Genomic DNA, 24,206 nt, shown 5'->3' on the forward strand with positions numbered 1-24,206 from the left:
ACAGTATTTGTTTTTCTCTTTCTGACTTACTTCACTGTGTATGACAGACTCTAGGTCCATCCACCTCACTACAAATAACTCAGTTTCATTTCCTTTTATGGCTGAGTAATATTCCATTGTATATATGTGCCACATCTTCTTTATCCATTCGTCTGTTGATGGACACTTAGGTTGCTTCCATGTCCTGGCTATTGTAAATAGTGCTGCAATGAACATTGTGGTACATGACTCTTTTTGAATTATGGTTTTCTCAGGGTATATGCCCAGTAGTGGGATCGCTGGGTCGTATTTTTAGTTTTTAAGGAACCTCCATACTGTTCCCCATAGTGGCTGTATCAATTTACATTCCCACCAACAGTGCAAGAGGGTTCCCTTTTCTCCACATCCTCTCCAGCATTTATTGTTTGTAGATTTTTTGATGATGGCCATTCTGACCGGTGTGAGGTGATACCTCATTGTAGTTTTGATCTGCATTAAGAACTTTAATTCTTAATGTTTTTGTTTTTCTTATTTTTCAAATATTCTTGTTATAGTTTGGATTCCCTCATTGATACAAAAATTATTCAAGAGAGGATTTGTACGTGTTTAACTTCTTCCTGGTTGGATTTTTAGTTAGGTTTGGATTTGATGTGCAGATCACCTCTGTCCTTGCCAGGCTTCTGGTCAGTAGTGTGTACACCGAAGAACGGAGCCAAAAAGGGGTAGTGTTCCAACTTTGAATGGGCTCCCTGGTAATGGCGAGATTTGAGAACAAGGCTTGAATCTAAGGTCGAAATGAGACTTTCTGTTTCCTTCCCCCTTGATTGACAGTAACTAGCCCAGTGAGGGAACAAGTTGATTTGCCTTCAGGGGGACAGGCAGAGATGGTGGAAAGAGGCCTGCCTGGCAGGGCTTCTGGAAAGCCCCACCTGGTCTGTTACCCACATGCAGCGGGAAGCTCAATGGGAGCCTTCCTGACCTGAGAGCAGATGGTCCCAGAGAGAAGAGAGGGACCCACTCTGGGCTTTTAATGTTAAAAGACAAGCCCCATGGGTTTTGGGCTCTCGCCTGTTGGATTTGACGTGGCTCGTCCTTGGGGTTTTTAGGGGTTTGTGGGACCAGGAAGAGAAAGGCCCCTCTCTGGGTTGAGGTAATGGCATTGTAGTTACAACCGTGACCCGAGCAAGCTTTTCTTTGTCGTCTGATGGACTGCTAATGTTTGAGAGTTAGGAGCGCACTGGAAAATAAGGGGCACTCTTCTCTCTTTTGGGTGTAGGTTCCTAAATCTGTCTTGTCCGTTACCCCATTCCTCCATAGTCTCCGTTTCTAAAGCTGTCTCCTGAAGCAGCTACCTCTCATTCTCTGTTTGGCATGCCTCCGGTTTTCCATGTGACCGTCCAGCCCTCCTGGCCCTGGGTCCTCCTGCAGCCTCCGGGATGAGCTTTGCCACCTCTTGCCTTCTCATTTATAGGCATATCCGTGCACTTGGAGAGTCATTTCCGAATTCTGCTACACTCCCAGCAGGGAGAGGGGGTCCAGGTGTGCTTCCTCCTCTGGCCTCCAGGATGCTCTCAGCCCTTCACACATGACTACGATCGGGGTTTTCTGCCAGGCCGTGCAGTGGCACCAACCAGTTGCTTTAACCAGCTCATTCATATGTGCGTGTCTTTGTGTGTGTGTGTGTGTGTGTATCTATATATTTAAATAAATAATATATTTACGCACACCTACATATAATTTGCAACAGAAACTCCTCCAAGTTTGTGGGTTGTAGATAGCACCATCCCTGGTTTCACCTGGGTGGTACCCATGCTGGAGTGGGTCTCCCACCTGGAAGTCCCTCCTGGGCATTGGACTGCCTGCCTGCCCCACTCCCCAAGGCCTACGCCACCCTATCCCAGAAGTAGTTTCCCCTTCATTTGTTCTCCTGTAGCTCTTATCTTTATCCATGTGATTCATCTGTTTAATCCTATGTTGCCCGTCATGATGTTCTGAATACATATCTATTTAATGAGTAGCTGTATGCATCCTTTTTATTCCTATATGTAAAAATTGTGCTTGTAAAAGGACTTGAGATATTTTGTGGATTAAAGCGTAGTACATATGAGGACAACTTGAAAAAAATTCTTTCTGAAGACAGTGAAGGTAAAGGCATCTCCAGCTCCCAAACTGAGCCACCCTTTGCCAGGTAGCTTTGTTTTTTTGTTGTTGTTGTTGTGGTTGTTTTGTGTAGATTATGGTAGGAACATTCAACATGAGATCTGCCCTCTGAACAGTGTTTAACGCGTTAATGTGTACGGTATGACATCGTTAACTACAGGCACAGTGTTACACAGCAGAGCTCTCGGATTTAATCGTGTTGCATAACTGAAACTTCGCTTTGAAGGTTTCTAATAGTCAAGGCAAAATGAAATGTGAATTGGATTTCTTAGCTTTGAGCAGCTGTTCTTAGAAAAATATTTTCAGACTCATCCATAGCTCTAAACTCTAAACTGGTGATCCTCTTTAAAGGCTCAGCTGCTGGTGTCATTTCATGGGCTTTCAGGTTTCAGTGATTTAATAATATCCTGGAGTGTGACTTTCGATGCTGAGACTCCTGAGGGACAAGGAGAATTTCATTCTCCTCACCCGGCTTCTTTACCATTCTGCAATTCCTCCAGTTTTTCTTTTCTTTATCCTTATACCTCTTCTCCCTTTCCCCCAAATTTGTTCTAATTTTCAGACCCAGAAGCCAGGCTATTAAATCCATAAATGACCAAGAAGGCATTACTGGCATTCTTTGGAACCCTGCATTTCACAAAACCCCTTTACAGAAAATTTGTCCCCGCCTTCATGAAAAGGACTTGCCCAAATTATAAATATGTACATTATGACAGAACTTAGACTTTTAAGAACTTGAACATTGTTTGCATCTAGATATTGGAGTTGGAAGGGTGCAGTCTTTAAATATTGCTCTAGTTAAAGTAATTGACTAACACTTGTGGGTGAGAGGTAGCAAGATTGTATATAATGAGCCTAGTTATTTAGTAGCATTCTTATGGCTGGCTTAATGGTTTTCTGAACATTTTAAATGAGAAAAGCCAGTGTGCGTGCTTTAGTGTGAGATGGGTTCTGCTGCAGCAGTTGTAACTGTACCTGAGAAGCAAAGCAAGATAGAGAAACCATGGGAGGGTGCAGTTCCACCTTTCCAGGGAAAATGAACTGAGGATGTATGACAGATGGACCCGCCGTGGTCCTCCAAGAGCCAGGGTATAAGGCCTAGATGCAGCCTCGTACAAACACAAATCAGAAGGATTAGGGAAACGAAGTCTGCAGGGCTCCCTCCTCAGAGGACCCCCAATGGAACGGGGAGGGGCCAGCCAAGACCCTCAGTCTGCTGGGGTCTCAGGATGGGAGCCCTAACTAGCCAGAATGTTCCAGTGAGGCCCTTCTGGGAAATAGCCATCAAATCTAGATGTGAGCATGCGCTGTGCCCATCTTCTCTGTCACACTCCCGTTACAGTGGTCACTCCTGCTCCTTTAGAGACCAGCCATTCCACTTGGCCTTGTCTCTCACTGGACCACTGCCCCGGCCTCCTAGCCGGCTTCCCTGTTTCTGCTTTTGCTCCCCTATAGTCTGTTTTCCACCCAGAGCAAGAGTAGTCCTTTGAAAGGGTGAACCAGACTATGTAACTGTCTCCCCGCCCAGTCATAGCTTGTTTGCATTTGGAATGAAGATTGAAACTTCACATCTGCCCACCAGGGCCCACGTGATCTAGCTCCTGCCTGGGTCTCAGTCTCTCTCACTCATCCCCAGCCTCCCTGACCTCCCTACTCTTCTTCTCACCTGCCAAGCTCCTCCGCCCAGGGCCCAGCACCTGCAGTTGCCTTGGCCTGGAACGCTCTTCCCGTCTTTACAGAGCTGCTCCCTCTTGCCTATCAGATCTCAATTCAGAGCCTCAGAAGAGCCTCCCTGGCCATCCTGCTAGAAGTAAGGACACTCCCATCCCAGTGTTGCCCAGGACTGGTGGTGAGTGATGGGTTTCAAATTTCCGTGGGGGCTTTATATGTTTGTTAAAGGTAACGAAGGTGTCACAGCAGCATCACATTGCTGTGGCGCCCCCTCCCAGTCCCTGCGCTCACCGTGGGCTGGCAGTAGCGGTTCAGGGGCAGCGCGCGTCGTGGATGCTACTTTGAGTAGCAGCTTCGCCCCACGGCTACCCTGCGTGCGTCCTTAGGACTAACTGTTCTCTGCAACCCTCTGGCTTGTGTTTTGTCTCCCCTGGTAGAATGTTCGCTCCACGATGGCAGGGATCTTGTCTTGGATTTCTCACCCCTCCACCCACTGTGCCAGGATCGGTACTGACGCACACTAGGTTCATATTAAATCCTTGTCGACACTCCAGCACCCTGATGGGCCTGCCCTGCTGAGCCCAGCCCAAGCGGGAGGGGATCAGAGGAAGCCCAGGCTGCCTGCCTTCTCCCCAGTGGGTCTGCTTTGTCTCCACATCCAGTATCAGGCAAGGAGTCGGCCTCGGTCACTGTTACAGTGACTGGAAGAACATGATTCCGCTTCAGCAGTATCGCTCACTCGCTGTGTGGCGCTGGCCGAGTGCCTTCGGTACCACCTGCCTCCCTTTCCACGTCTGTAAAGGAGGCCTGGCGTTTGCTTCGCCCATGAAATCAGGTGATGCTCTTGCACACGCTTAGCAATCTCCAGAACGCTGCCCCCGCGTGGCTTCGCAGCTGTGCGTTGATTTTGTAACTAAAAAACAAGTTAGTCTCCTTGTTGACACTTTTTAGTGAGATAGAGTGGGGTCAGCAAACTTTTCCTGTGAAGGGCCACACAGGAAATATTGTAAGATGTGAACCACCTAGGTCACTGCTGGGTTTGCAGCCCGCCCCTCCCCCCCCCCCCACCTGCCCAACAGTTAAAAATATAAAAACTATTCTAAGCTCGAGTGCCATAGGAAAGCAGGCCAGGGCGAGGTTTGCCAGTCCCTCGTGATAAGCAGTTGGAGTTGTATTTCTGTGGGACTCGGTCAATTTTATTTTTTGTTTCAATGAAATAAGAAATGTGACCCATAACAGTTTTTATTTCTCTTGAATTGATCCTCTTGCAAAGCTGTTATTCATCATTGTACTCATACCTCACACTCTTTCTCACTTGTTTTCAAGTGCATTGTAAACTTCGAGTTTTAGAACAGCTTTCTCTCAGCACAGAATTGTGGTTCTCCAGGGTGGGGTCAGTGGTTTGTGCAGGAGAGCCCGTTTAGAGACCGTTTGGAGCTGGGGTCGGCCCTTAGATCTGGATGAACTCTGATAGTAACGCTTTTTTGCCTGCCATTCCAAATATAGTAAGTTGTTAATTTCCTGAAGTTTTCTCCTATCAAAAAGGTTTACCTTTGTATAGACATCTGATTAAACCTTCGATTGAATTTAGAGCTGATACATTTATTCTTGTTTCATTTCTAATAGCCAGATGTGAATTATTATGAAGCCAAGTTTTTATAGTATTATAAACTTTCTAACTGCTTAGTTATAAATAGGTTATGCTTGCATACAACTGATCTGTTGTAGAAACTGCTCCTTCCCCTGCTTTTGCTGCCAGGGTCTCCTGATGGCCTGCAGGCCATCTCTTGCTCATCTTATAAACCATTATTGTTGACATACTTATTCAATTCACTTTCCAATTTAGTTTTAAATATTCTTTAGTTTCAACATTTAGCAAAGTTCTCTGGAGTTGACAAGGGTAGTAGGTCTCAGAAAGATTGTCAAAAACAGAATTGATATGGGACTTCCCTGGCAGTGCAGTGGTTAGGAATCCGCCTGCCAATGCAGGGACACGGGTTCGAGCCCTGGTCCGGGAAGATCCCACATGCTGCGGAGCAACTAGGCCCGTGAGCCACAACTACTGAGACTGCGCTCTACAGCCCGCAAGCCACAACCACTGAGCCCGCGTGCTGCAACTACTGAAGCCCACGCGCCTAGAGCTCCTGCTCCCCAACAAGAGAAGCCACCACAATGAGAAGCCCGTGCACTGCAACGAAGAGTAGCCCCCGCTCACCGCAACTAGAGAAAGCCCGTGCGCAGCAACGAAGACCCAATGCGGCCAAAAAAAAGTTGATAAAATAGTACCTAGGTATCTCTAACTTGGTTTCTTTAACTCTGATGTTTGGGGCTCACCAGCTGCTAAGAGGCCTGGAGCCTTGCACAGGGTGAGTGTAGTTTCTTGACAGTGAGTGATCTGAGTAGCTGATACTGTGCTTGGTTAGAGCGTAGATTCAGGAGCCGGCTCTGCCACTTTGCAGCTGCGTGATGTTCGGCACCTTTTTGACCACTCTAAGACTCAGTCTCCCCATCCAGAAAGCTGGGCTAAAACAGAACCTTCTCTATAGGATTATGAGTCCTAAATGAGTTAATACCTGCTTGGTGCATACTTAGTGCCATAGAAGTATTAGTTATTGTTATTTATTGAGGGAAAATATGCTTTCACTGGTACATTTTTTAAATCTTTTTTCCCCGGTTTTATTGAGATATAATTGATGTACAGCACTGTATAAGTTTAAGTGTAGAGCATAATGATTTGACTTATGTGTATCATGAAATGATTACCAGGACAAGTTTAGTTGACATCCGTCGTCTCCTACAGATATCAAAAGAAAGAAAAACAAATATTTTTTTCCTTGTGATTAGAACTCTTAGGATTTTTCTCTTTTAACAACTTTCATATATATCATATAGCAGTGTTAATTGTAGTCATCATGTTGTGCATTACATCTCTAGTACTTATTTATCTTAAAACTGGATGTTTGTGTCTTTTGACCACCTTCATCCAGTTCTGCTTCCTTTATCCCCTGCCTCTGGTAACCACAGATCTGATTTTTCTATGAGTTTGGGGCTTTTGTTTTGTTTTATATTTTAAGAATCCACATACGAGTGAGATCATACAGTATTCGTCTTTCTCCATTCAACTTAACATAATGTCCTCAAGGTCCATCCATATTGTCCCAAATGGCAGAATTTCCTACTTTTTTATGACTGAATAATATTTGATTGTCTATATATATTCCACACCTTTTCTTTACTCATTCATCCATCAGTGGACACTTAGGTTGTTTCCATGTCGTGACTATTGTAAATAATGCTGCTGTGAGCATGGGGGTGCAGATATCTCTTCGACATAGTGTTTTTGTTTCCTTAGGATATATTCCCAGGAGTAAAATTGCTGAATCTTGCTGATACATATTAATGGATAACACTCCCCATGGAAAATTTTATGTCTGACTTGCTTTGTTCATTTAAATTTTCTCTCCAGGCTTTTGTGGAGGCCCAGAACAAGATTACTGTGCCATTTCTTGAGCAGTGTCCTATCAGAGGTTTATACAAAGAGAGAATGACTGAATTGTATGACTATCCCAAGTATAGCTGCCACTTCAAGAAAGGGAAAAGGTATGTGAAGTTGCTTTCATTTAATTTTCTTTTTACTTTTCTGATCTAATACGTTCTTAAATTTTACAGTACAAATTCTGAATAACTTATCAGTTTATAAACTTAATTCATTATAAAATCAATTCATTTCTATGCTGGAATATGAGAATAATATTTTTTAGTCTGTTGACCAATCCTTAAAAGAAGGACTAAGAAATTTAGCAGAGATGTGTCCTAGGACGAAATCTAGATTGTAGGAAATGATTGTTGTCTTGTGGCTAGTAATTGGTGAGATAGCAGGATTCATAGACAGCAATGGAGATTTGTTTGCCTCTGAAATTAATTCTCTTTAGCTTATACTACTTGAAAAGACTTTATAATATGCATTTCTTCCATCCAGGAATGGAAATGGACCAGGATGCAGCACCCATTAATTCACCTCTCTTGTTCCTTGCCCTCTGACACCCACTTAAAACATAGTCTCTTGTTTGCTTTTTAACTCTCTCTGGAACCACTACCACGAATTTACTTTAGAGTTTGTTAGACTTCACTTTCATAGGGATCAGCAAAGTATGATCTGCATGCCAAGCCCCATCTACCCCCTGTTTTGTAAATAAAGTTTAAATGGCACACAGCCATGCCCATTGTTTGTGTGTTGTTCAGGGCTGCTTTTGTACAACAACTGCAGAACTGAGTAGTAGCATCAGAGTCTGTATGGTGCACAAAGCTTCATTAATTTGCAGTCTTGCCCGTTACAGAAGAGGTTTGCCCACCCCCTACCCTAGCACCCTGGCTAGGGATGGGAACCAGCACTTCATTTTAGCAAATCTGCTGTCTTCTCCATTGAAAAGAGAAAGTTACTGCTTTATTTGAATATCCGTTTTCATTTTAGGAAATAAAGCAGGCTTTATTTAGCTAATGTGTAGAATTACAATATATTATTTGAATTCCTAAAGCAATTCAGGGAACAAACTCTAGCTACAGGGAGATGGTGGCACTTTCCTCTCTAGTCCCCATGTCCCTGGCACGGCCTGTTGGTAGTTGTACCTTTGTATGTTGTTTTCCTTTTTCTATTTGTTTGTATGTATTTGGTTTTACTCCACAAATAGAAAACTCCATAGCTGAATAAAGACCATCTCTGTCCCCCAGGTATTTCTATTTTTACAATACAGGTTTGCAGAACCAACGAGTATTATATGTACAGGATTCCTTAGAGGGTGAAGCCAGAGTGTTCCTTGACCCCAACATACTCTCCGATGACGGCACGGTGGCGCTCCGAGGTGAGGGCTACACAGCCAGGCCCACGGGAGTCCCGGGGCCCTCGCTCGCAGCTCTGAAAGACCAGAGAGAGTGTGGACCGTATTGTAGAACAGACGCACACGCAGTGTCAGGAAAGCTGATTTATGCACGGTAAATTCAGTACACATGGGTAGTCACATCTCCTTCTGATGGCATGAAGCAGGACTAGAGAATAGTTCACACTGGACCTAAATTAGCTTCTAGGGCTTCTGGGCTCTTGAAGTATCATCATCACTTTCTGTAGCTTCTCTGAGACCTGTCTACGTTTGGAAAAAAATTAATTCTCTTCTGTAAGAAATTTAAGTTGTACAAAGAATGTTTTAACTATAAATATAAAACAGGAAAGAATATTTATGAAATCTGCTTCCTTGAGGGGAAAAAGTGATGTTTTCAAATTTAGTTAATTGTTAGCATGTTAGAATAAAAAGTATAAAACACAGTCTTGTAGAAATTAGACAACTTGGTACCTTGTCCCCTGAGGATGCAAGTTTAAAAGCTGAATAAATGAGTTTTGCTGTATGCAAAAACATGTACGCACTTGCCGTATGTCTCCGAAATAACTTCCCCCGAGATAACCTCCTCTACGGGCCATGAGGTTACCCCAGGTTTGTACCATAAGCACCACTTCTAGGGTAAGGAAGTTGTCTACACTCTGGTTCTGTGGTTTAAAAATTGTACACTCTGAGAAGCATCTCTGGCTAGTATTCTAGATGTTTTTAGTTAAATTGGCTCAGCATTTCCTCTGTAGCATCTTGTGTTTTGTAGAAAAAGCATAAGTGTAGGTTCAGCCCTACAGAATTGAGCAGTTGGAATGCTGAAGTCCTGTAACTGATTAGGCAGGAATTGAAGAGGCCTGTCCCAGCAGATCTGTGCGAGAAGACCCTTTTATAAAGGCATTCAGTCATTTAGTACTTCCCTCCTCCTCTCCCCCAATAGGCTGTGTATGTACACGATGATCTTTAATCTCATTAGTACTGAGAGTAATCAGTATTGGAAATAAGATGCCAGCCAGCTTATTGTGAGTACTCTGCCATGAATTTGATCTCGGAAATGAAGACCAGTTGTGAGTGAATTTAATACACTGATTCTGTGCAGTAATATACCCTAAATAGAAGTTTATTTCATTTTAACCAAGGTCTATCTTGCAACTCATCCAGAGGACTTCATTACAACGGGGTCTCACCTCTCACTTTGATAATTCATTCCAGTAACGTTTTTATGTAATGCTTATCATGTATGGACCCTGATGGATGACAAGGTAAATTAGACATGGGACTTGGTCTCAGTCTTTGAGTTTTCTGAAAACGATATTATAGGGAAGTCACAGTATAGGTAGACATTCAGATTCTTTTGATAGTATATGATTTTTTAAACATATATTTCAAGTCAAAGTGTTTTATTTACATTTTTCCTGAAATTTTTAAAATTATATATAATTTATATAGAGTAAAAAGTGAATATTTACTCCTCATCACATTCTTGACTCTTTTCTGCGTTTATATACATTTGAGCCTGGATACTTTATAGGAATTATAAGTGATTATTAAGAAGGTTTTATGAAATTTTAACCTTATTTTTCACTAGTAGAAGTTCCATGTAAAATAGTAGGAAACCTGTGAAAATAGTTGGGTTTCTTAGGATAATTTTTAACCCCCAGTGAAGTTTAACAGACATCATAAGAGGAAATCTCTGGTGTCAGTATCTGGTACCAAACACTACACATTCCTTATAATCATAAAGCTAATAGAAACATATAAATATTTGTCAAGAAACATTCCACAGTGGTTAGAATATTCTGTCTGTGATGGCCCCAAAGAATGGGGGACAGTGCGTTAGTCCATCAGTGGTGTTGCTTTCCTTATTTTTTCACAGTCACTTTTGGAATGTGCACTGCATGAGTCTTTATTGCAAACCCTCAGGCTTCATTTACCTGGGCTTTTAGTTGTCGGATGGTGTGGACATTAATCCTGGAGTGCCAGCAATGCTCAGAAAACGAGGTTGTAAAGAGGGATTTCAAGTAGTTTGGAGTCCATTCCCAAAATTATGTAATGGCTCCAGTTTAGTTCTGTTACATTCAGTCATTACTCTAAAAGCAGTTTCCTTACTCCTTTTCCCCCTCCTTCCAAGTATAAATAAAATATGCTGAAAGTCCTAGATGAGCTCTGCTTTTAAATGAACTGCTTATTGAATTATAGAAAAGTTTTAAATGGAAGCATCTTAGTGGTCATATAATCTATTAACTTCATTTTACAGATGAAGAAACTAAGGCCTGGAAAGGTTAAGAAACTTGTCCAAGGTCATAAGGCAAATTCCTGGGAGACCTGGGTGAGCCCCCAGAATTCCTCACAACCAATTGCGTGCTCCTCCTGTTGCCATATTCTGCTTCCATGTGTGACAGAGAGCTTTGCCAGACAGCACAGTGGGCAGTGGGCAAGGCTGGGAGTTGTGTCCCCATGTTCACCATTTGACAATTTCTCATGTGTCCCTTAGGCTATGCATTCAGTGAAGATGGTGAATATTTTGCCTATGGTCTGAGTGCCAGTGGCTCAGATTGGGTGACGATCAAGTTCATGAAAGTCGATGGTGCCAAAGAGCTTCCAGATGTGCTCGAAAGAGTCAAGTTCAGCTGTATGGCCTGGACCCACGATGGGAAGGGAATGTTCTACAACGCATACCCACAACAGGATGGGAAAAGTGATGGTAGGTTGAGACTTCAGATGAAGCACCTTTTTCATGAAATGAAGCGTGACTTCACATGACTAAAGAAAGAAGCTAAACCCTGCATAGAGGTTGCTTGGTCTAGAATCATGTTTCCTCGAAGGACGTTGTATCTGTTCATAGTTGTGTAACAGGTCCTGCCAAAACTTTGTGGTTCAGAATAACGACCATTTATTTTCGCTGTGAGTCTGCAGGTTGGCCAGGCAGTTCTTCTGGGCTTAGCTGAATTCTATCATGTATCTGTGATGACCTGCTGGTCAGGTGACTGATCTTAGTGTGACTTTTTCACATGTCTGGGGCATCAGTTCTGCTCCATGTGGTGTCTCATTCTCTAGCAGGCCAGTCCAGGCTTGTTCACATGGCAGCTCAGCAGGATTCCAAGGGGGAGAGCTGAAAGGCATGACTTCTTTGATGCCTGGGCTTTCTATTGGAACATCACTTCACTGCATTCTTTTGGCCAAAGCAAGTCACAGGACCAACTGCTTTTCAAGGGGTTGGGAGAGAGATACAGGGAACTGTGAAAAATTGGGGCCATTTTTATTGCTGTCCATTCTTCACAGACACGTTCTTTCTCCCAAGGGGATCATGGAGAAGATGGATTTTTTTTTTTTTTTTTAACAAAACCAACTTATTTAATGATGTTGAGTGATGATAAAATTTTGCAGGAATCACATCTCTTTCTCTGCTCAGAAGTTACAGGTCACCTGTTGGTCACATTCGTCTTGACACTTTTGTCCTTGTTAACTTCCAGGACACACCTTTGTTCTCCGCTTCAATTGCACAAAGATCCTATTGTGTGCAAGTGGTCCCTCTTTCTTTTCCCCTTCACCTGTCACCTGTCAACTTCCCAGGCAGGAAGGGCCCTGTAGCTTGTACCTTGCTGGTACAAGCTGTCGACATCATCTTCTTTATGCTACTCCATATTTCCATGTGGTGTACAGCATTTTCATGTTGTCTTGGTTGATCTTTACAGGTGGGTTACCATTCCCTTTGCTAGAGATTTGGAGCTGGGGTGCAGAGTCTCAGTTACTTGTTGCAGGGCCTAGAGCTGGCAGGAAGCACGGCTAGTCCAGTGCTTTCTCCTGCACATGCTGTCCCCTTATCATGAATTGCTGTATCTTTGTCATCTTTAGATAGGCTTTCTTTTCTCTTTTCCCCCCAGTTGAATTGGGAATAAGGCTATAATGCTTTTCATCTCTTTCAGCTGCATTTATCAATAGCTTTTGCTGCCTTTGATTAGATTACTGTAGTACCTTTTTCTTAGTTCACCAATGAACTACAAGAGGAGCTAAGAGTAGGCTTTTTATTCAAGGATGTTGGCTAAAGAAAGACCTCTGTGCTCTGTACACTGAATTAGCTGCCCGTATTAAGAGTGCTGCTGAGTTAGAAAATGTTGGCTGTTTCCAAGTTCTAGGAGACCAAAAAAGTATATAACTGGCCGTTTCTTGTTAGAGAACAGTGTTATTAAGTTAACTTGTGAAAAACATGGAAATTATTATTTAGCCTTAATTTCCATTGGCAGAAATAGTAATAATTAGTAATTGTGGTTGATTTAAGAAAGCCAGCATCTTCTCCCAGCTGTAATTTTGCTGTCCTTTTGTTCAGAAGACCTCAACAGCCTTTCAGGTTGTGTGGTGGAAGGACTTATGAATGAGGCTAATCAATGCTGGCTATGTGCTTGTTACCAGTGTTCCTGGAAAACCCATGGAAAATCACCAAGTAAAGCTTTTTTTTTTTAATGTTATGGTATTATCTTCCTTTTTTTCTTCATTGAAGAAAATCAGCCTCCAAAATCAGCAAATATATGTGATTATTTCCAGGGTGATACCCAACTGATACTTAACTCTCTCTTTTTTTTTTAATAGATTTAATCTTTTAGAGCAGTTTCAGGTTCACAGCAAAACTGAGCATAAGGTACCAAGATTTCCCATACACCCTCTGCCCCTCACACATGCATAGCATCCCCCATTATCAGCATCCCCACCAGAGGGTATGGGAGATGAGCCTGCACGGACACATCATAATCACCCCAAATCCACAGTTTACATTAGAGTTCACTCGTGGTGTTGTACATTCCGTGGGTTTGGACAAACATATAATGATATATATCTACCATTGTAGTATCATAGAGTGTTTTCACTGCCTTAATAATCCTGTGTTCCACCTATACATCCTTCCCTCCCCTGCCAGCCCCTGGCAACCACTGATCTTTTTTACTATCTCTATAGCTTTGCCTTTTCCAGAATGTCATGTAGTTGGAATCATACAGTATATAGCCTTTCAGATTGGCTTCTTTCACTTAGTAATGTGCAGTTAAGTTTTTTCCATGTGTTTCTATGGCTTGATAAAAACACTAAAAAACATTATTTTAGCATTAAATAATATCCCATTGTCTAGATGTACTATAGTTTGTTTATCCATTCACCTCTGAAGGACATCCTGGTGGCTTCCAAGTTTTGGCAATTATGAATAAAGCTGCTGTTAACATCCGTGTACAGGTTTTTGTGTGGATGTCAGTTTTCAACTCATTTGGGTAAATACCAAGGAGCACAGTTCCTGTATCATAACAGTATGTTTACTTTTGTAAGAAACTGCCAAACTGTCTTCCCAAGTGGCTGTACCATTTGCATTCCCACCAGCAATGAATGAGAGTTCCTGTTGTTCCACATCTTGGCCAGCATTTGGTGTTTTGAGTGTTCTGGGTTTTGGCCATTCTAACAGGTGTGTAGTGGTATCTCATTGCTTTAATTTGCAGTTCCTTGATGACATATGCTGAGGAGCATCTTTTCACATGCTTATTTTCCATTCGTATTTCTTCTTTGGTGAGGTTAAGATCTGTTAAGATCTCTGGCCCATTTTTTTAATTGGGTTCTTCATTTTCTTATTGTTGAGTTTTAAAAGTTCTTTGTATATTTTGGATAACAGTCCTTTATCAAATATTTGCTTGTCTTTTCATTCTCTTGACAGTGTCTTTTCGTGGAACAGAAGGTTGTAATTTTAATGAAGTTTGGCTTATCAGTTATTTCTTTCATGGATTATGCTTTCGGTGTTGTATCTAAAAAGTCATCGCCAAATCCAAGGTCATCTAGATTTTCTCCTGTGTTATCTTCTGGGAGTTTTATAATTGCATTTACATTTTTAGGTCTGTGATCCATTTTGGGTTAATTTTTGTGAAGTGTATAAGGTCTGTGTCTTGATTCATTTTTTGCATGGGGTTGCCCAGTTGTTCCAGAACCATTTGTTGAAAAGACTGTCTTTTCTACATCGTATTGCCTTTGTTCCTTTATCAAAGATCAGTTGACTGTATTTATGTGGGTCTGTTTCTGGGCTCTCTACTCTGTTCCCCTTGATCTATTTGTCTATTTTACTAATACCACACTGTCTTGATTATTTATAATAAATGTTGAAGTCAGGTAGTGTCAGTTCTCCACCTTTGTTTTCTTCCTTCAGTATTGTGTTGTCTCTTCTGGGTTTTTTGCCTCTCCACATAAACTTTAGGATCAGTTTGTCCATATCCACAAAATAACTTGCTGGGATTTTGATTGGGATTGCATTGCATCTGTAGATTAAGTTGAAAAGAACGGTCATCCAGACAATATTGAGTATTTCTGTCCATAATGTATTGAGTATGTTTTTCCATTTATTTAGTTATTCTTTGATATCTTTTGTCAGTTTTGTAGTTCTCCTATAGACCTTACACATATTTTATTAGATTTATACCTAAGTATTTCATTTTGGGGGCTGCTAATGTAAATGGTACTGTGTTTTTAAATTCAAATTCCACTTGTTCATTGTTAGTATATAGGAAAGTGATTAACTTTTGTATATTAACCTTGTATCCTACAGTCCCGCAACCAGATACTTAGCTTTTTAAATATTTCTAGCATTGTACAGTATGGGAGGAATAGGTTTTCTTAAAATTGTCAGCTGCATTTCAGTGTACGTTTTTAATTCCTTTAGGCACAGAAACATCCACCAATCTCCACCAAAAGCTCTGCTACCATGTCTTGGGGACTGATCAGTCAGAAGATATTTTGTGTGCTGAGTTTCCTGATGAGCCTAAGTGGATGGGTGGAGCTGAGGTATTGTTCTACCCTGAGATTTTACCCACAAACACCATCTCTCTTGGATTGTGTATATAAATATTCTTCTTATGTGGTGATCTTTACAGATGGTGGAAGTCCTTTGAGTGAATATTCTTTTGTTAAAAATATTAGTACTCAAATGGACTCTTAATAATGAAGGTGGTAAATCTTTTAACTGTAATCTCAACATAAAAATCTTAATACTAAAAGTAATACATGCTTATGGTAAAATTGTAAAAGTACAAAATAACATAAAGTAAAACATGAACATTTCAACACTTGGAATCCTAATTCTCAGAGGTGAGGAGAGCTTCCTTCCAAAACTTTTCTTTGTATACACAGGTGAGAATGTGGGGGGAGAGAGAGTGTGTGTGTTTTTCTTTTTTACACAAGTGTGCTCTTCATGCCTCTTGTTCTCTTGTTTTTACATTAAAATATGTATCCTTTGGATATTTATGCGTCTCATAGGTGGTTCATACGTTCCTTAGGGGTCTTGATAATAACCAACCTCTGTTGAAGTGATATGTCTTTGTAGTTGCGGTCCCAGATTTTATTCTGTATCTTGCGAATCACCTGTGAAAAAACTTAGAGGTCCTTAGAGTAAGAATTGGACTCTTGTTAGCTCATTTCTGGGTACTAAGAAATATATATATATATATATATATATATGTTTTTTTTTTTTTTAAGAAAGAAAAGCATTCTGAATGTTTTCATATAGGTGGGCTATCATCCCATTTTTAGTGGGAATGAGGAATCCACTAGAAACTTTTTAGCCCATTGAGCCTCTTACCCCTTCTCGGGGTTACAATTAGAACTTTGGTAAGAACTGGGTATTTTAGATTTGAACTTCTGTGCATGGGTCTGATTCATTGGGGGATAGAATATGAATCCACGGTTTTTTAGTCCACGTGCGTTACTATACCTTATTCCAAATTGTCCTTTTATTTATTTTGATTCTCTAGAACCGTAGTTGGCAGCCTACTGCCCTCAGCCGAAATCTGGCCAGCTGCCTGCTTTTGTAGATTGGGTTTTGCTGGAGCACGGTCACGCCCATTTGTTTACTTGTCTGTGGCTGCTTTCAAGCTGCCACCGCAGACTTAACTAGTTGCCACAGAAGGAGGCCCTGAAAGCTGAAAATATTTACTTTCTGGCCCTTAATAGAAAAGGTTTGCCAGACTTTAATGCAGTATGTTAAAAGTGAATTTATAAGACTTGCATATTATTGCCTGAAACTGTGCCCTTTTTTCATACTTCTTCTTCCCCACCCTACAAGCGTTTCTTGTGTAGTTACTGTTGTCATTTTTACCACATTTGTTTTTCATGGCTTTTCTGACTTTATTTGTAGATTGTTTCTACTAAGTTTTCTTCTTAGTCCAACTTCTCATACCTAAGGCTTCTGCATTCCGCAGATAGTAGGTATTTATTTATAAAATAATACACATTTTTATGTGTACCTGAGTGAAGCAGTTAGGGGAGGTAAATATGCTACCAAAAAAAATTTGTAATGTTAGGTCATGTGTTTCTTTTCACCTTTTTGGGGGGAAAGATGTTGATGGGGAAACATTACAGCAGACCTGTTTTAATCAAGGTAAAATTATATGGTTGATAAAATGAAATACAACTGAAAATAAGTGCCAGAATAACTGATCTATTTTAGCATATTAGTCTAAAAGAAAACAAGCTTCACAGTAGAATACACATGTAACTAGTTGCTCAGATGTCTTTATTAGCATTTGGTTGAAACAGCTAGTTTTTTTTTTTTCTTTTTACTTCTTAAAATCATGGTAAAATATAGCTAACATAAAACTTATCAGTTTAATCGTCAACATAAAGTTTATGAGTTTAATCATTTATAGAGTTCAGTGGCATTAAGTACATTCACATTATTGTGCAAGCATCACCCCCGTCTGTCTCCAGAACTTTTTCATCTTGAGAAACTGAAGCCCTGAACCCATGAAGTGATAGCTCTGCATTCCCTCTTCCACGCAGTCCCTGGTAACCACATTCTACTTTCTGTCTCTATGTATCTGACTGTTCTAGGTACCTCATGTAAATGTCATTGTATAGTATTTGTCCTTTTGTGACTATTTCACTTAGCATAACATCTTCAAGGTTTATTTCCGTGTTGTACCATGTGTCAGAATTCCCTTCCTTTTAAAAATTGAATAATATTCCATTGTGTGCATATACATTTTGTTTATCCAGTCATCCGTCAATGGACACTTGGGGTGTTTCCACAGCATTATTGTGAATAATGCTGCTGTGAGCCGCCAGTTTTTTAAAATACAGTGGAAACATAGCTTGTATGCATTTAAAATATATGTATATTCAATTCTGCTACTAGGCAACTGAAAAGAAAAGCAAATTTAAATAGTTTGGGTGATCCTTTTACCATTCACTCAGTAGATATTCACTCTACGTAACTTGTCTAATATAATCTTTACCATAACCGTGGGAGGGCGGTGATCATTCCATTGCATGGACAAAGTGAAATACCTGCGAGGGTGATTAACTTGCAGGTCCATGGCTGGAACTGCCTGCTGGGTATGCTACACCCACAGCCTGTATCTTCCTAACCTCCAGCACTCTGCCTCCCTTGTCAAAAGGTAAGAAGTTGTGCAAAAACAGCAGGAATGACCATTTAAAGAATGACAGTAAATGAAGAGATGCATCTGTATTGCACAGAAGCAATAAATGAAGTTGTTAAAAAAAAAAAAAAAACTAATGGGATGTGTACAGTGAGTCCTAAGAAACTTTATACTAGATCAGGGCCCTGATGAGCAAATGATGCAGAGGAAGTCTGTAAGCAAACCAGTAGGCTTAGTAGACACAAACTGGGTATAGATTTAATTAAGCTGTATTCCAGTTGCCTGGGGGGTCTTGTTAGATGTCACCCTTCCAGTGGCCAGGGTTAGTTGGGCAGGGTCTGTTGAGAGGACCTTCTCGCTATGTGGAAGAGCAACTTTGTCACTTAAACATGGGTGCTATAGTTCTGAGCCTTCAGAAGCCTCAGGTATGCCCTGAAATTGATTCAGTTCCAGGTCAGAAAAATCTAGGTCGTGCAAAAAGTCGTGATGTACGAGTTTCTTGTACCTGTCAAGGAAGTGTGATAAAGCCCATGAGGGTCCAAGAAGCTGGTGTGCTGTCAGCTGGCTGGACCAGAAGCGCCCACGCCTGGTGTACGAATGAGTGCTCAGGGCATTCACTGGAAGTGAAGCAGACGGTTTCCTAACAGGCTTTATTTAGTGACCCACACCTTAGAGAAAAGCAGTAGTCCTGATCATAACCGCACACCAAATGCACGTGCTGCGGTTGTTGCTTTTAGGATCGTCATTTTGAATCTGGTATTTCGTGAATACACTCACTTAACAGTGTCTCTGAGGGGAAGGCCAGCACTATCATGATGGGGGTGTACTGGAGCAGGAATCAGGAGATGTTAATTCTAGTCCTGTCTGTGTGGCCTTGGGCAAGTCACGTCATCTCTCCAAGTCTGTTCACCTAAGTTTCCTTCAGAGCCTTTTTCAGTCTGTGGATGGAGGATTTATCACAGCATCTCATAGACCCTGGAGGGTTGGGCTTTGTGGGTGTGGCTGAGTGAGTGGATGTCTCTGAATTTCTTGGGTGTGCTGCCCTCCTCCTCCCTTTTGGCTGCCGCAGTCCAGGTTCACTGAGGACTTCCCTTTATATCCTAGATGCTATCTCCTCGTGACTCATCTCCTTCCTTCACAGATACCTCCTCTGCCTTCCTACATGGACAGGTCCTTCTTGCCTTGAGCCGCCCGTCAAGTTACTATCATGAAGCAGCTTTAGTTTTCCCACTGTGGCCTAGGACAGCATCTCTCCCCTGGACAGCATCTTCCACCCGGCAGAACCCATAGCCTTCTGGACACTTCAGAGTATTTGAACTGTTACTAAAGGTCCATTGCAGCTCAAAACAAAATATCAACTCTCCGATTTACTTGCTTCTTCCCTCTCCCCAGCTCAGGTTTCGTGAGCACGTGGGGGACTAGCAGGTGGGGTAGGTAATATTTGTTCCCTAGACTTGGACATGAGTAGTCATAGTGGCTTTGTTCATGATAGCCCCAAACTGGACACACCCCAAGTATCCATTAACAGGTGCATGAGTGAATGAACTGTGGTACATCCCTATGATGGAATACTGGTCAGCAGTAAAAAGGAATGAACTATTTTTTTTTTAAATTTTATTTTATTGAAGTATAGTTGATTTACAATGTTGTGTTAGTTTCTGGTGTACAGCAAAAATGATTCAGTTATACATATATATATAATAGTTTGCATATGCTAATCCCAAACTCCCAATCCATCTCTCCCCTCCCCTCCCTTCCCCTTGGCAGCCACAAGTCTGTTCTCTAGGTCCATGATCTGTTTCTGTTTTGTAGAAAATTTCATTTGTGTCATGTTTTAGATTCCACATATAAGTGATATCATATGGTATTTGTCTTTCTCTTTTTGACTTCACTTAGTATGATAATCACTAGGTCCATCCATGTAGCTGCAAATGGCATTATTTCATTCTTTGTTATGGTTGAGTAACATTCCATTGTATATATACACCACACCACATCTTTTTTTTTTTTTCACAGAAGTGTGCTGCATGATCTTCTGTTTTTTTTTTCACACACACACACTGTATTTTATTTTTACAAGAGATAAATAGACTGACACCAAGCATTGTAAATGGATGACCACAACAAAAGCAACAATGATTGCAATTACCAAACACGAAACACACTCATGCTATGTCATAATAATGACATTCAGTCCATTAATCCTCCACTGTAACAGCTCCTTTACTTTGCAGTGAAAATTGATTTGTATATTCTTTGCCTCTGAGTCCTTGTGGAATTTTTTTTTTTAATTCAAACAGAAAGTCACAAAAATTATAATCATCCTCATCAGTTCACTCAGTCCCATGTAATTAATTTTTTTTTCATCTTGATCTTTTGTTAGCACTTTTATGAGTTCATCAGTTTTTCATTAGAGTTCTGGAAATGCTTATACATTCAGTTCAGCAGTACAGTCAGTTACCAGAAACCTGTACTTGTCAGAGTCTTTTCCATGAATTCCTTGAAGATGAAACCCTTTTATAGGAACATATTTGCAAAAGCATCACAGTACACCCAGAACTGTCTGTAAATGACAAAAGACTTAAAAATGACCACGGTTAAAGATTTGATGAAAGTTCATAATAATGCAATTGACAAGGAAATTTAGTTATTTCTGCACCACATCTTCTTTATCCATTCATCTCTCAGACATTTAGGTTGCTTCCATGTCTTGGCTATTGTAAATAGTGCTGCTGTGAACATTGGGGTGCATGTATCTTTTCAAATTATAGTTTTGTCTGACTATATGGCCAGGAGTGTGATTGCTGGATCATAAGGCAATTCTGTTTTTTAGTTTTTTTGAGGAACTTCCATACTGTTTTCCATAGTGGCTGCACCACTATGGGAATGAACTAGTGATACACTCAACAGGAGGGATGAATCTCAGAGTAATTATGCTCCGTGAAAGAAGCTAGAAAAGAAAGAGTACACAGTATTTGATTCCATTTGTATAACACTCTAGAAAATGCAAAGTAGTCTATAATGGCACAAAGCAGATCAGTGGTTGCTTGGGAATTGGGGGATGGGAACAGGAAGGAGGCAATATAAAGGGGCAGGAGGCAACTGGCGGATGGTCAGACTGAAAGGTTGGAATTTAAGTTTTACGGGGGGCGGGGGAGGGGGCAGGGGAGTGGCCATTCTGAGCAGTGACAAGATTGCCTGCTACCTCCCCTCAGCCATTCATCGTGTTTTAGTTTCTACGGTGGCCGTGCAGGGGGAGGAGTTGGAGAAGGGGAACAGGATTTTTGCTCACCCGGAGCTGTTTGTCCATGTCTCCTGGCAGCTTGTGGTCGTGAGGGGTGTCTAGGTACCAGCTCTTTGTGACCCTTTTGTAGTGAGATCCCCTCGACTCTGGGAACCTCTGTACTTTGTCGTTCCCTCGTGTGGACAGTAGACTCTCTGGCTGACCTTTCGCACGTCCTCCCTTCCCCTCAAAGCTTCTGCTGCCAGCAGGATTCCCTTGAGGTTCATGCCTCTCTGGCACCCCCTTTTTCCATCCTTTTTCAGCAGGCTCCTTTCCAGATGACTGGAGTCCAGCTACCTTCCTGGTGCCTCTTGTTCCAGGGGAAGCCACGTCCGTGGGTCGCTCCATCCTGGACGTGCAGGCAGTGTTCACCACTGCCCTCCTCACCTGCCAGCCCAGGGCCTCCTGCCCTTGGTCCCTCCTGCACCCCCAGCTGCTGTGCCCCTGGGGGTAACATGAAACACATACCTGGCATTGGGCTTGGAGGGGCAGTGATGTCAGTTATTATGTAAGATAGACTGTGAGGTTTCAGATGCAGGGCAGGATTGTGGGAGGATGGAAATGATCATGTTTTAGAAGGTTCTTTTGGACAAAAAAAGTCTATTTTAAAGTGACTTGTAGAGCATTTGGAGAAAAAAAAACCCCACAAAGCAAGCATTTTGAGGCACTTTTCCCAGCAGAGGGTGCTCTAGAGTGTAGATTCTGAAAATATATCAAGTCCCTTTAGAAAGGATTAAGAAGAAGATGCCCAGCCTCTTTGTGATTATCTAGCTGAATCCTACACTGAGAACCTAATTTTATTGCACAAAGGTAATCTTGATCTTAATATTTATCACATATCCCCATAAACCATCTTTATATGTTCACTGTGATCCCTAGTAATTAAAATATGTATATACAGCTGACCCTTGAACAATGCAGGGGTTAGGGGTGCTTATAACTTATCATCCCTTTATATATGCGGTTCCTCCGTATCCACTATTCCACATCCACAGATTCAACCAACTCTGAACCCGTAGCATTTCCTACTGAAAAAAATCTGTGTGTAAGCGGACCCAAGTTGTTCAAGGGTCAACTGTGTTTGTGTACACATTTATGTATATTACATATATATGAACTTGTACACATTTATGTGTGTTACATATATATGAACATTACCTAATGCTTGACTCATGGTGGGCACTCAGAATGTGAATTTCTGTACTCCCCCTTCCCCCGCTGAGGCTCACGCACACAAAGACCCTGTAGACGCTGGTGCACCCAGCGTTGTCTTACAGAGCATACATACTAAAGTCAGATGTTCCTCAGGAAACTCTGCCTCACCTGCCCCTTTCTTGTTGGATGGTTTCCGCTTGAGCAGTATTGCTCAGCAGCCCTCTTCCTGGTCGGCACAGTTCATGCATTTACTCCCCAAATACCTAGAAGCCCTTATTACCTTGGGTCCACCACTGTGCCGGGGCCAGGTGGTACTCAGGAGCAGAGATGGGCAGGCTCTGGCCCTGATGGAAGATGTTTTGGCTGTAGTAAACTATTCTATATAAACATTTTTAAGTAATACATAGAGGCTTGGGGGCCCATGACAGAATTCCCACCACGTTCAGTTTGTGTTTCATTCTAAAGACACCGTTGTCCTCTTGACCTTAACTTCGGTACTTGAACCTGAGGCTGCCAGCCTGTGTTCTGATTGGTGACCCTTCACCGTGCTGTCCCAGGGAGTCCTGCACTTTCACTGGCTCCTGGAGACTGATTCCTTCTGTTCATCACAGGAGTGGCAGTCCTTGTATCAGTCCCAGGGGAACTCCTCCCTGGACTGTGTGTGTCCGAGGATCACGGCCCACGCCCTCTCTTTCGCCAGCACTGCATGAAGTGATAATCTCCATCAGGCTGATGGGCACACAGGGACATCTCAGAGCATGGTGGGGAAGGCAGAAAGTCAGGAAGCCAAACTAAAGACCTGGATGTGAGCAAGGCTGCAGGTAGCGCTGCTCTGAATTCATAAAACAGCTCCTGATAGGAGAGAGTTGGTTTTGTGGTAGAAGTTGGATTTGCTGGTCAGTCACTTTTCTGAGCTACCCCCCTTACTGCTCAGTGGGGGGAAAAAGAAAACAAACAGTCGATTCTGAAATAACCGAGCTTATGTGCCAGAGAAACAATCAGGTAGACGAGAAACAAGAGTGGCTATAGCATGTCGAGACCTCCGTTACTAATTTTACTTTGAATGGGTTTTCTTTTCCTAGTATTTTCTGGTATATCTGTTTCTGGCATACCAAGCAACACATCATAGAGTACTGGGGTTGATTTCCTTTCTCCCGCATTGCTGTAGTAGCACCCAGTATTGGGAAAGCTGATTTAAGGACTACCTATTAGAAATGTTTATGTCAGTGCACATCATATTGCTTAGACTATCCCGTGCTTCTGCTACTGACACTGTCTCTTGTTTTTATTACAAATCCATAATGAGTCCCATACCTGAAAAGCCATCACTGTAGGTGATTAGTTTGACATTTAAAAGTTTTCCTAGATTATGTTTTGGAAACATACTTAGTAAAGAGATGTTGTCATGATTCACAACTATTATGAAAGGAATCCACAAGAGTCTGTGAGATAAAACTGATAAGCGTTTCCTGCTCTGAGAGAAACATGATTAACTCTCAAAGCTATTAAAATCCATTTTCACGCCTTTTGTTAATTTCCCAGGCAATTTTAAGTCTCACTGCTTTTTAGTATACTTTTTTTATACACACAATGAATTATTTTGTCATAATATATAAAAGAAAGTAGTTTCCTCGATTTGAAGAAGTGCATGTACTTTCAAATTATGAAAAGACTTTATCCACCCTCTTG

At 41.7% G+C, this 24,206-nt stretch overlaps 1 protein-coding gene across 2 annotated transcripts in view; it reads left to right on the forward strand.

Annotated features, from left to right (window-relative positions):
- PREP (prolyl endopeptidase) overlaps positions 1-24,206 on the forward strand; it is a 136,847-nt gene that overhangs the window by 18,743 nt on the left and 93,898 nt on the right. For both annotated transcript variants that reach the window (XM_082475203.1, XM_082475204.1), the window contains exons 3-6: positions 7,277-7,410; positions 8,539-8,669; positions 11,179-11,388; positions 15,367-15,488. In XM_082475203.1, the coding sequence (XP_082331329.1) occupies positions 7,277-7,410; positions 8,539-8,669; positions 11,179-11,388; positions 15,367-15,488 (597 nt within the window). The remainder of the gene's footprint in view (positions 1-7,276; positions 7,411-8,538; positions 8,670-11,178; positions 11,389-15,366; positions 15,489-24,206) is intronic.

Source organism: Balaenoptera physalus (assembly GCF_965194825.1).
Source record: "Balaenoptera physalus genome assembly, chromosome: 9".
NCBI classification, from domain to species: domain Eukaryota; kingdom Metazoa; phylum Chordata; class Mammalia; order Artiodactyla; family Balaenopteridae; genus Balaenoptera; species Balaenoptera physalus.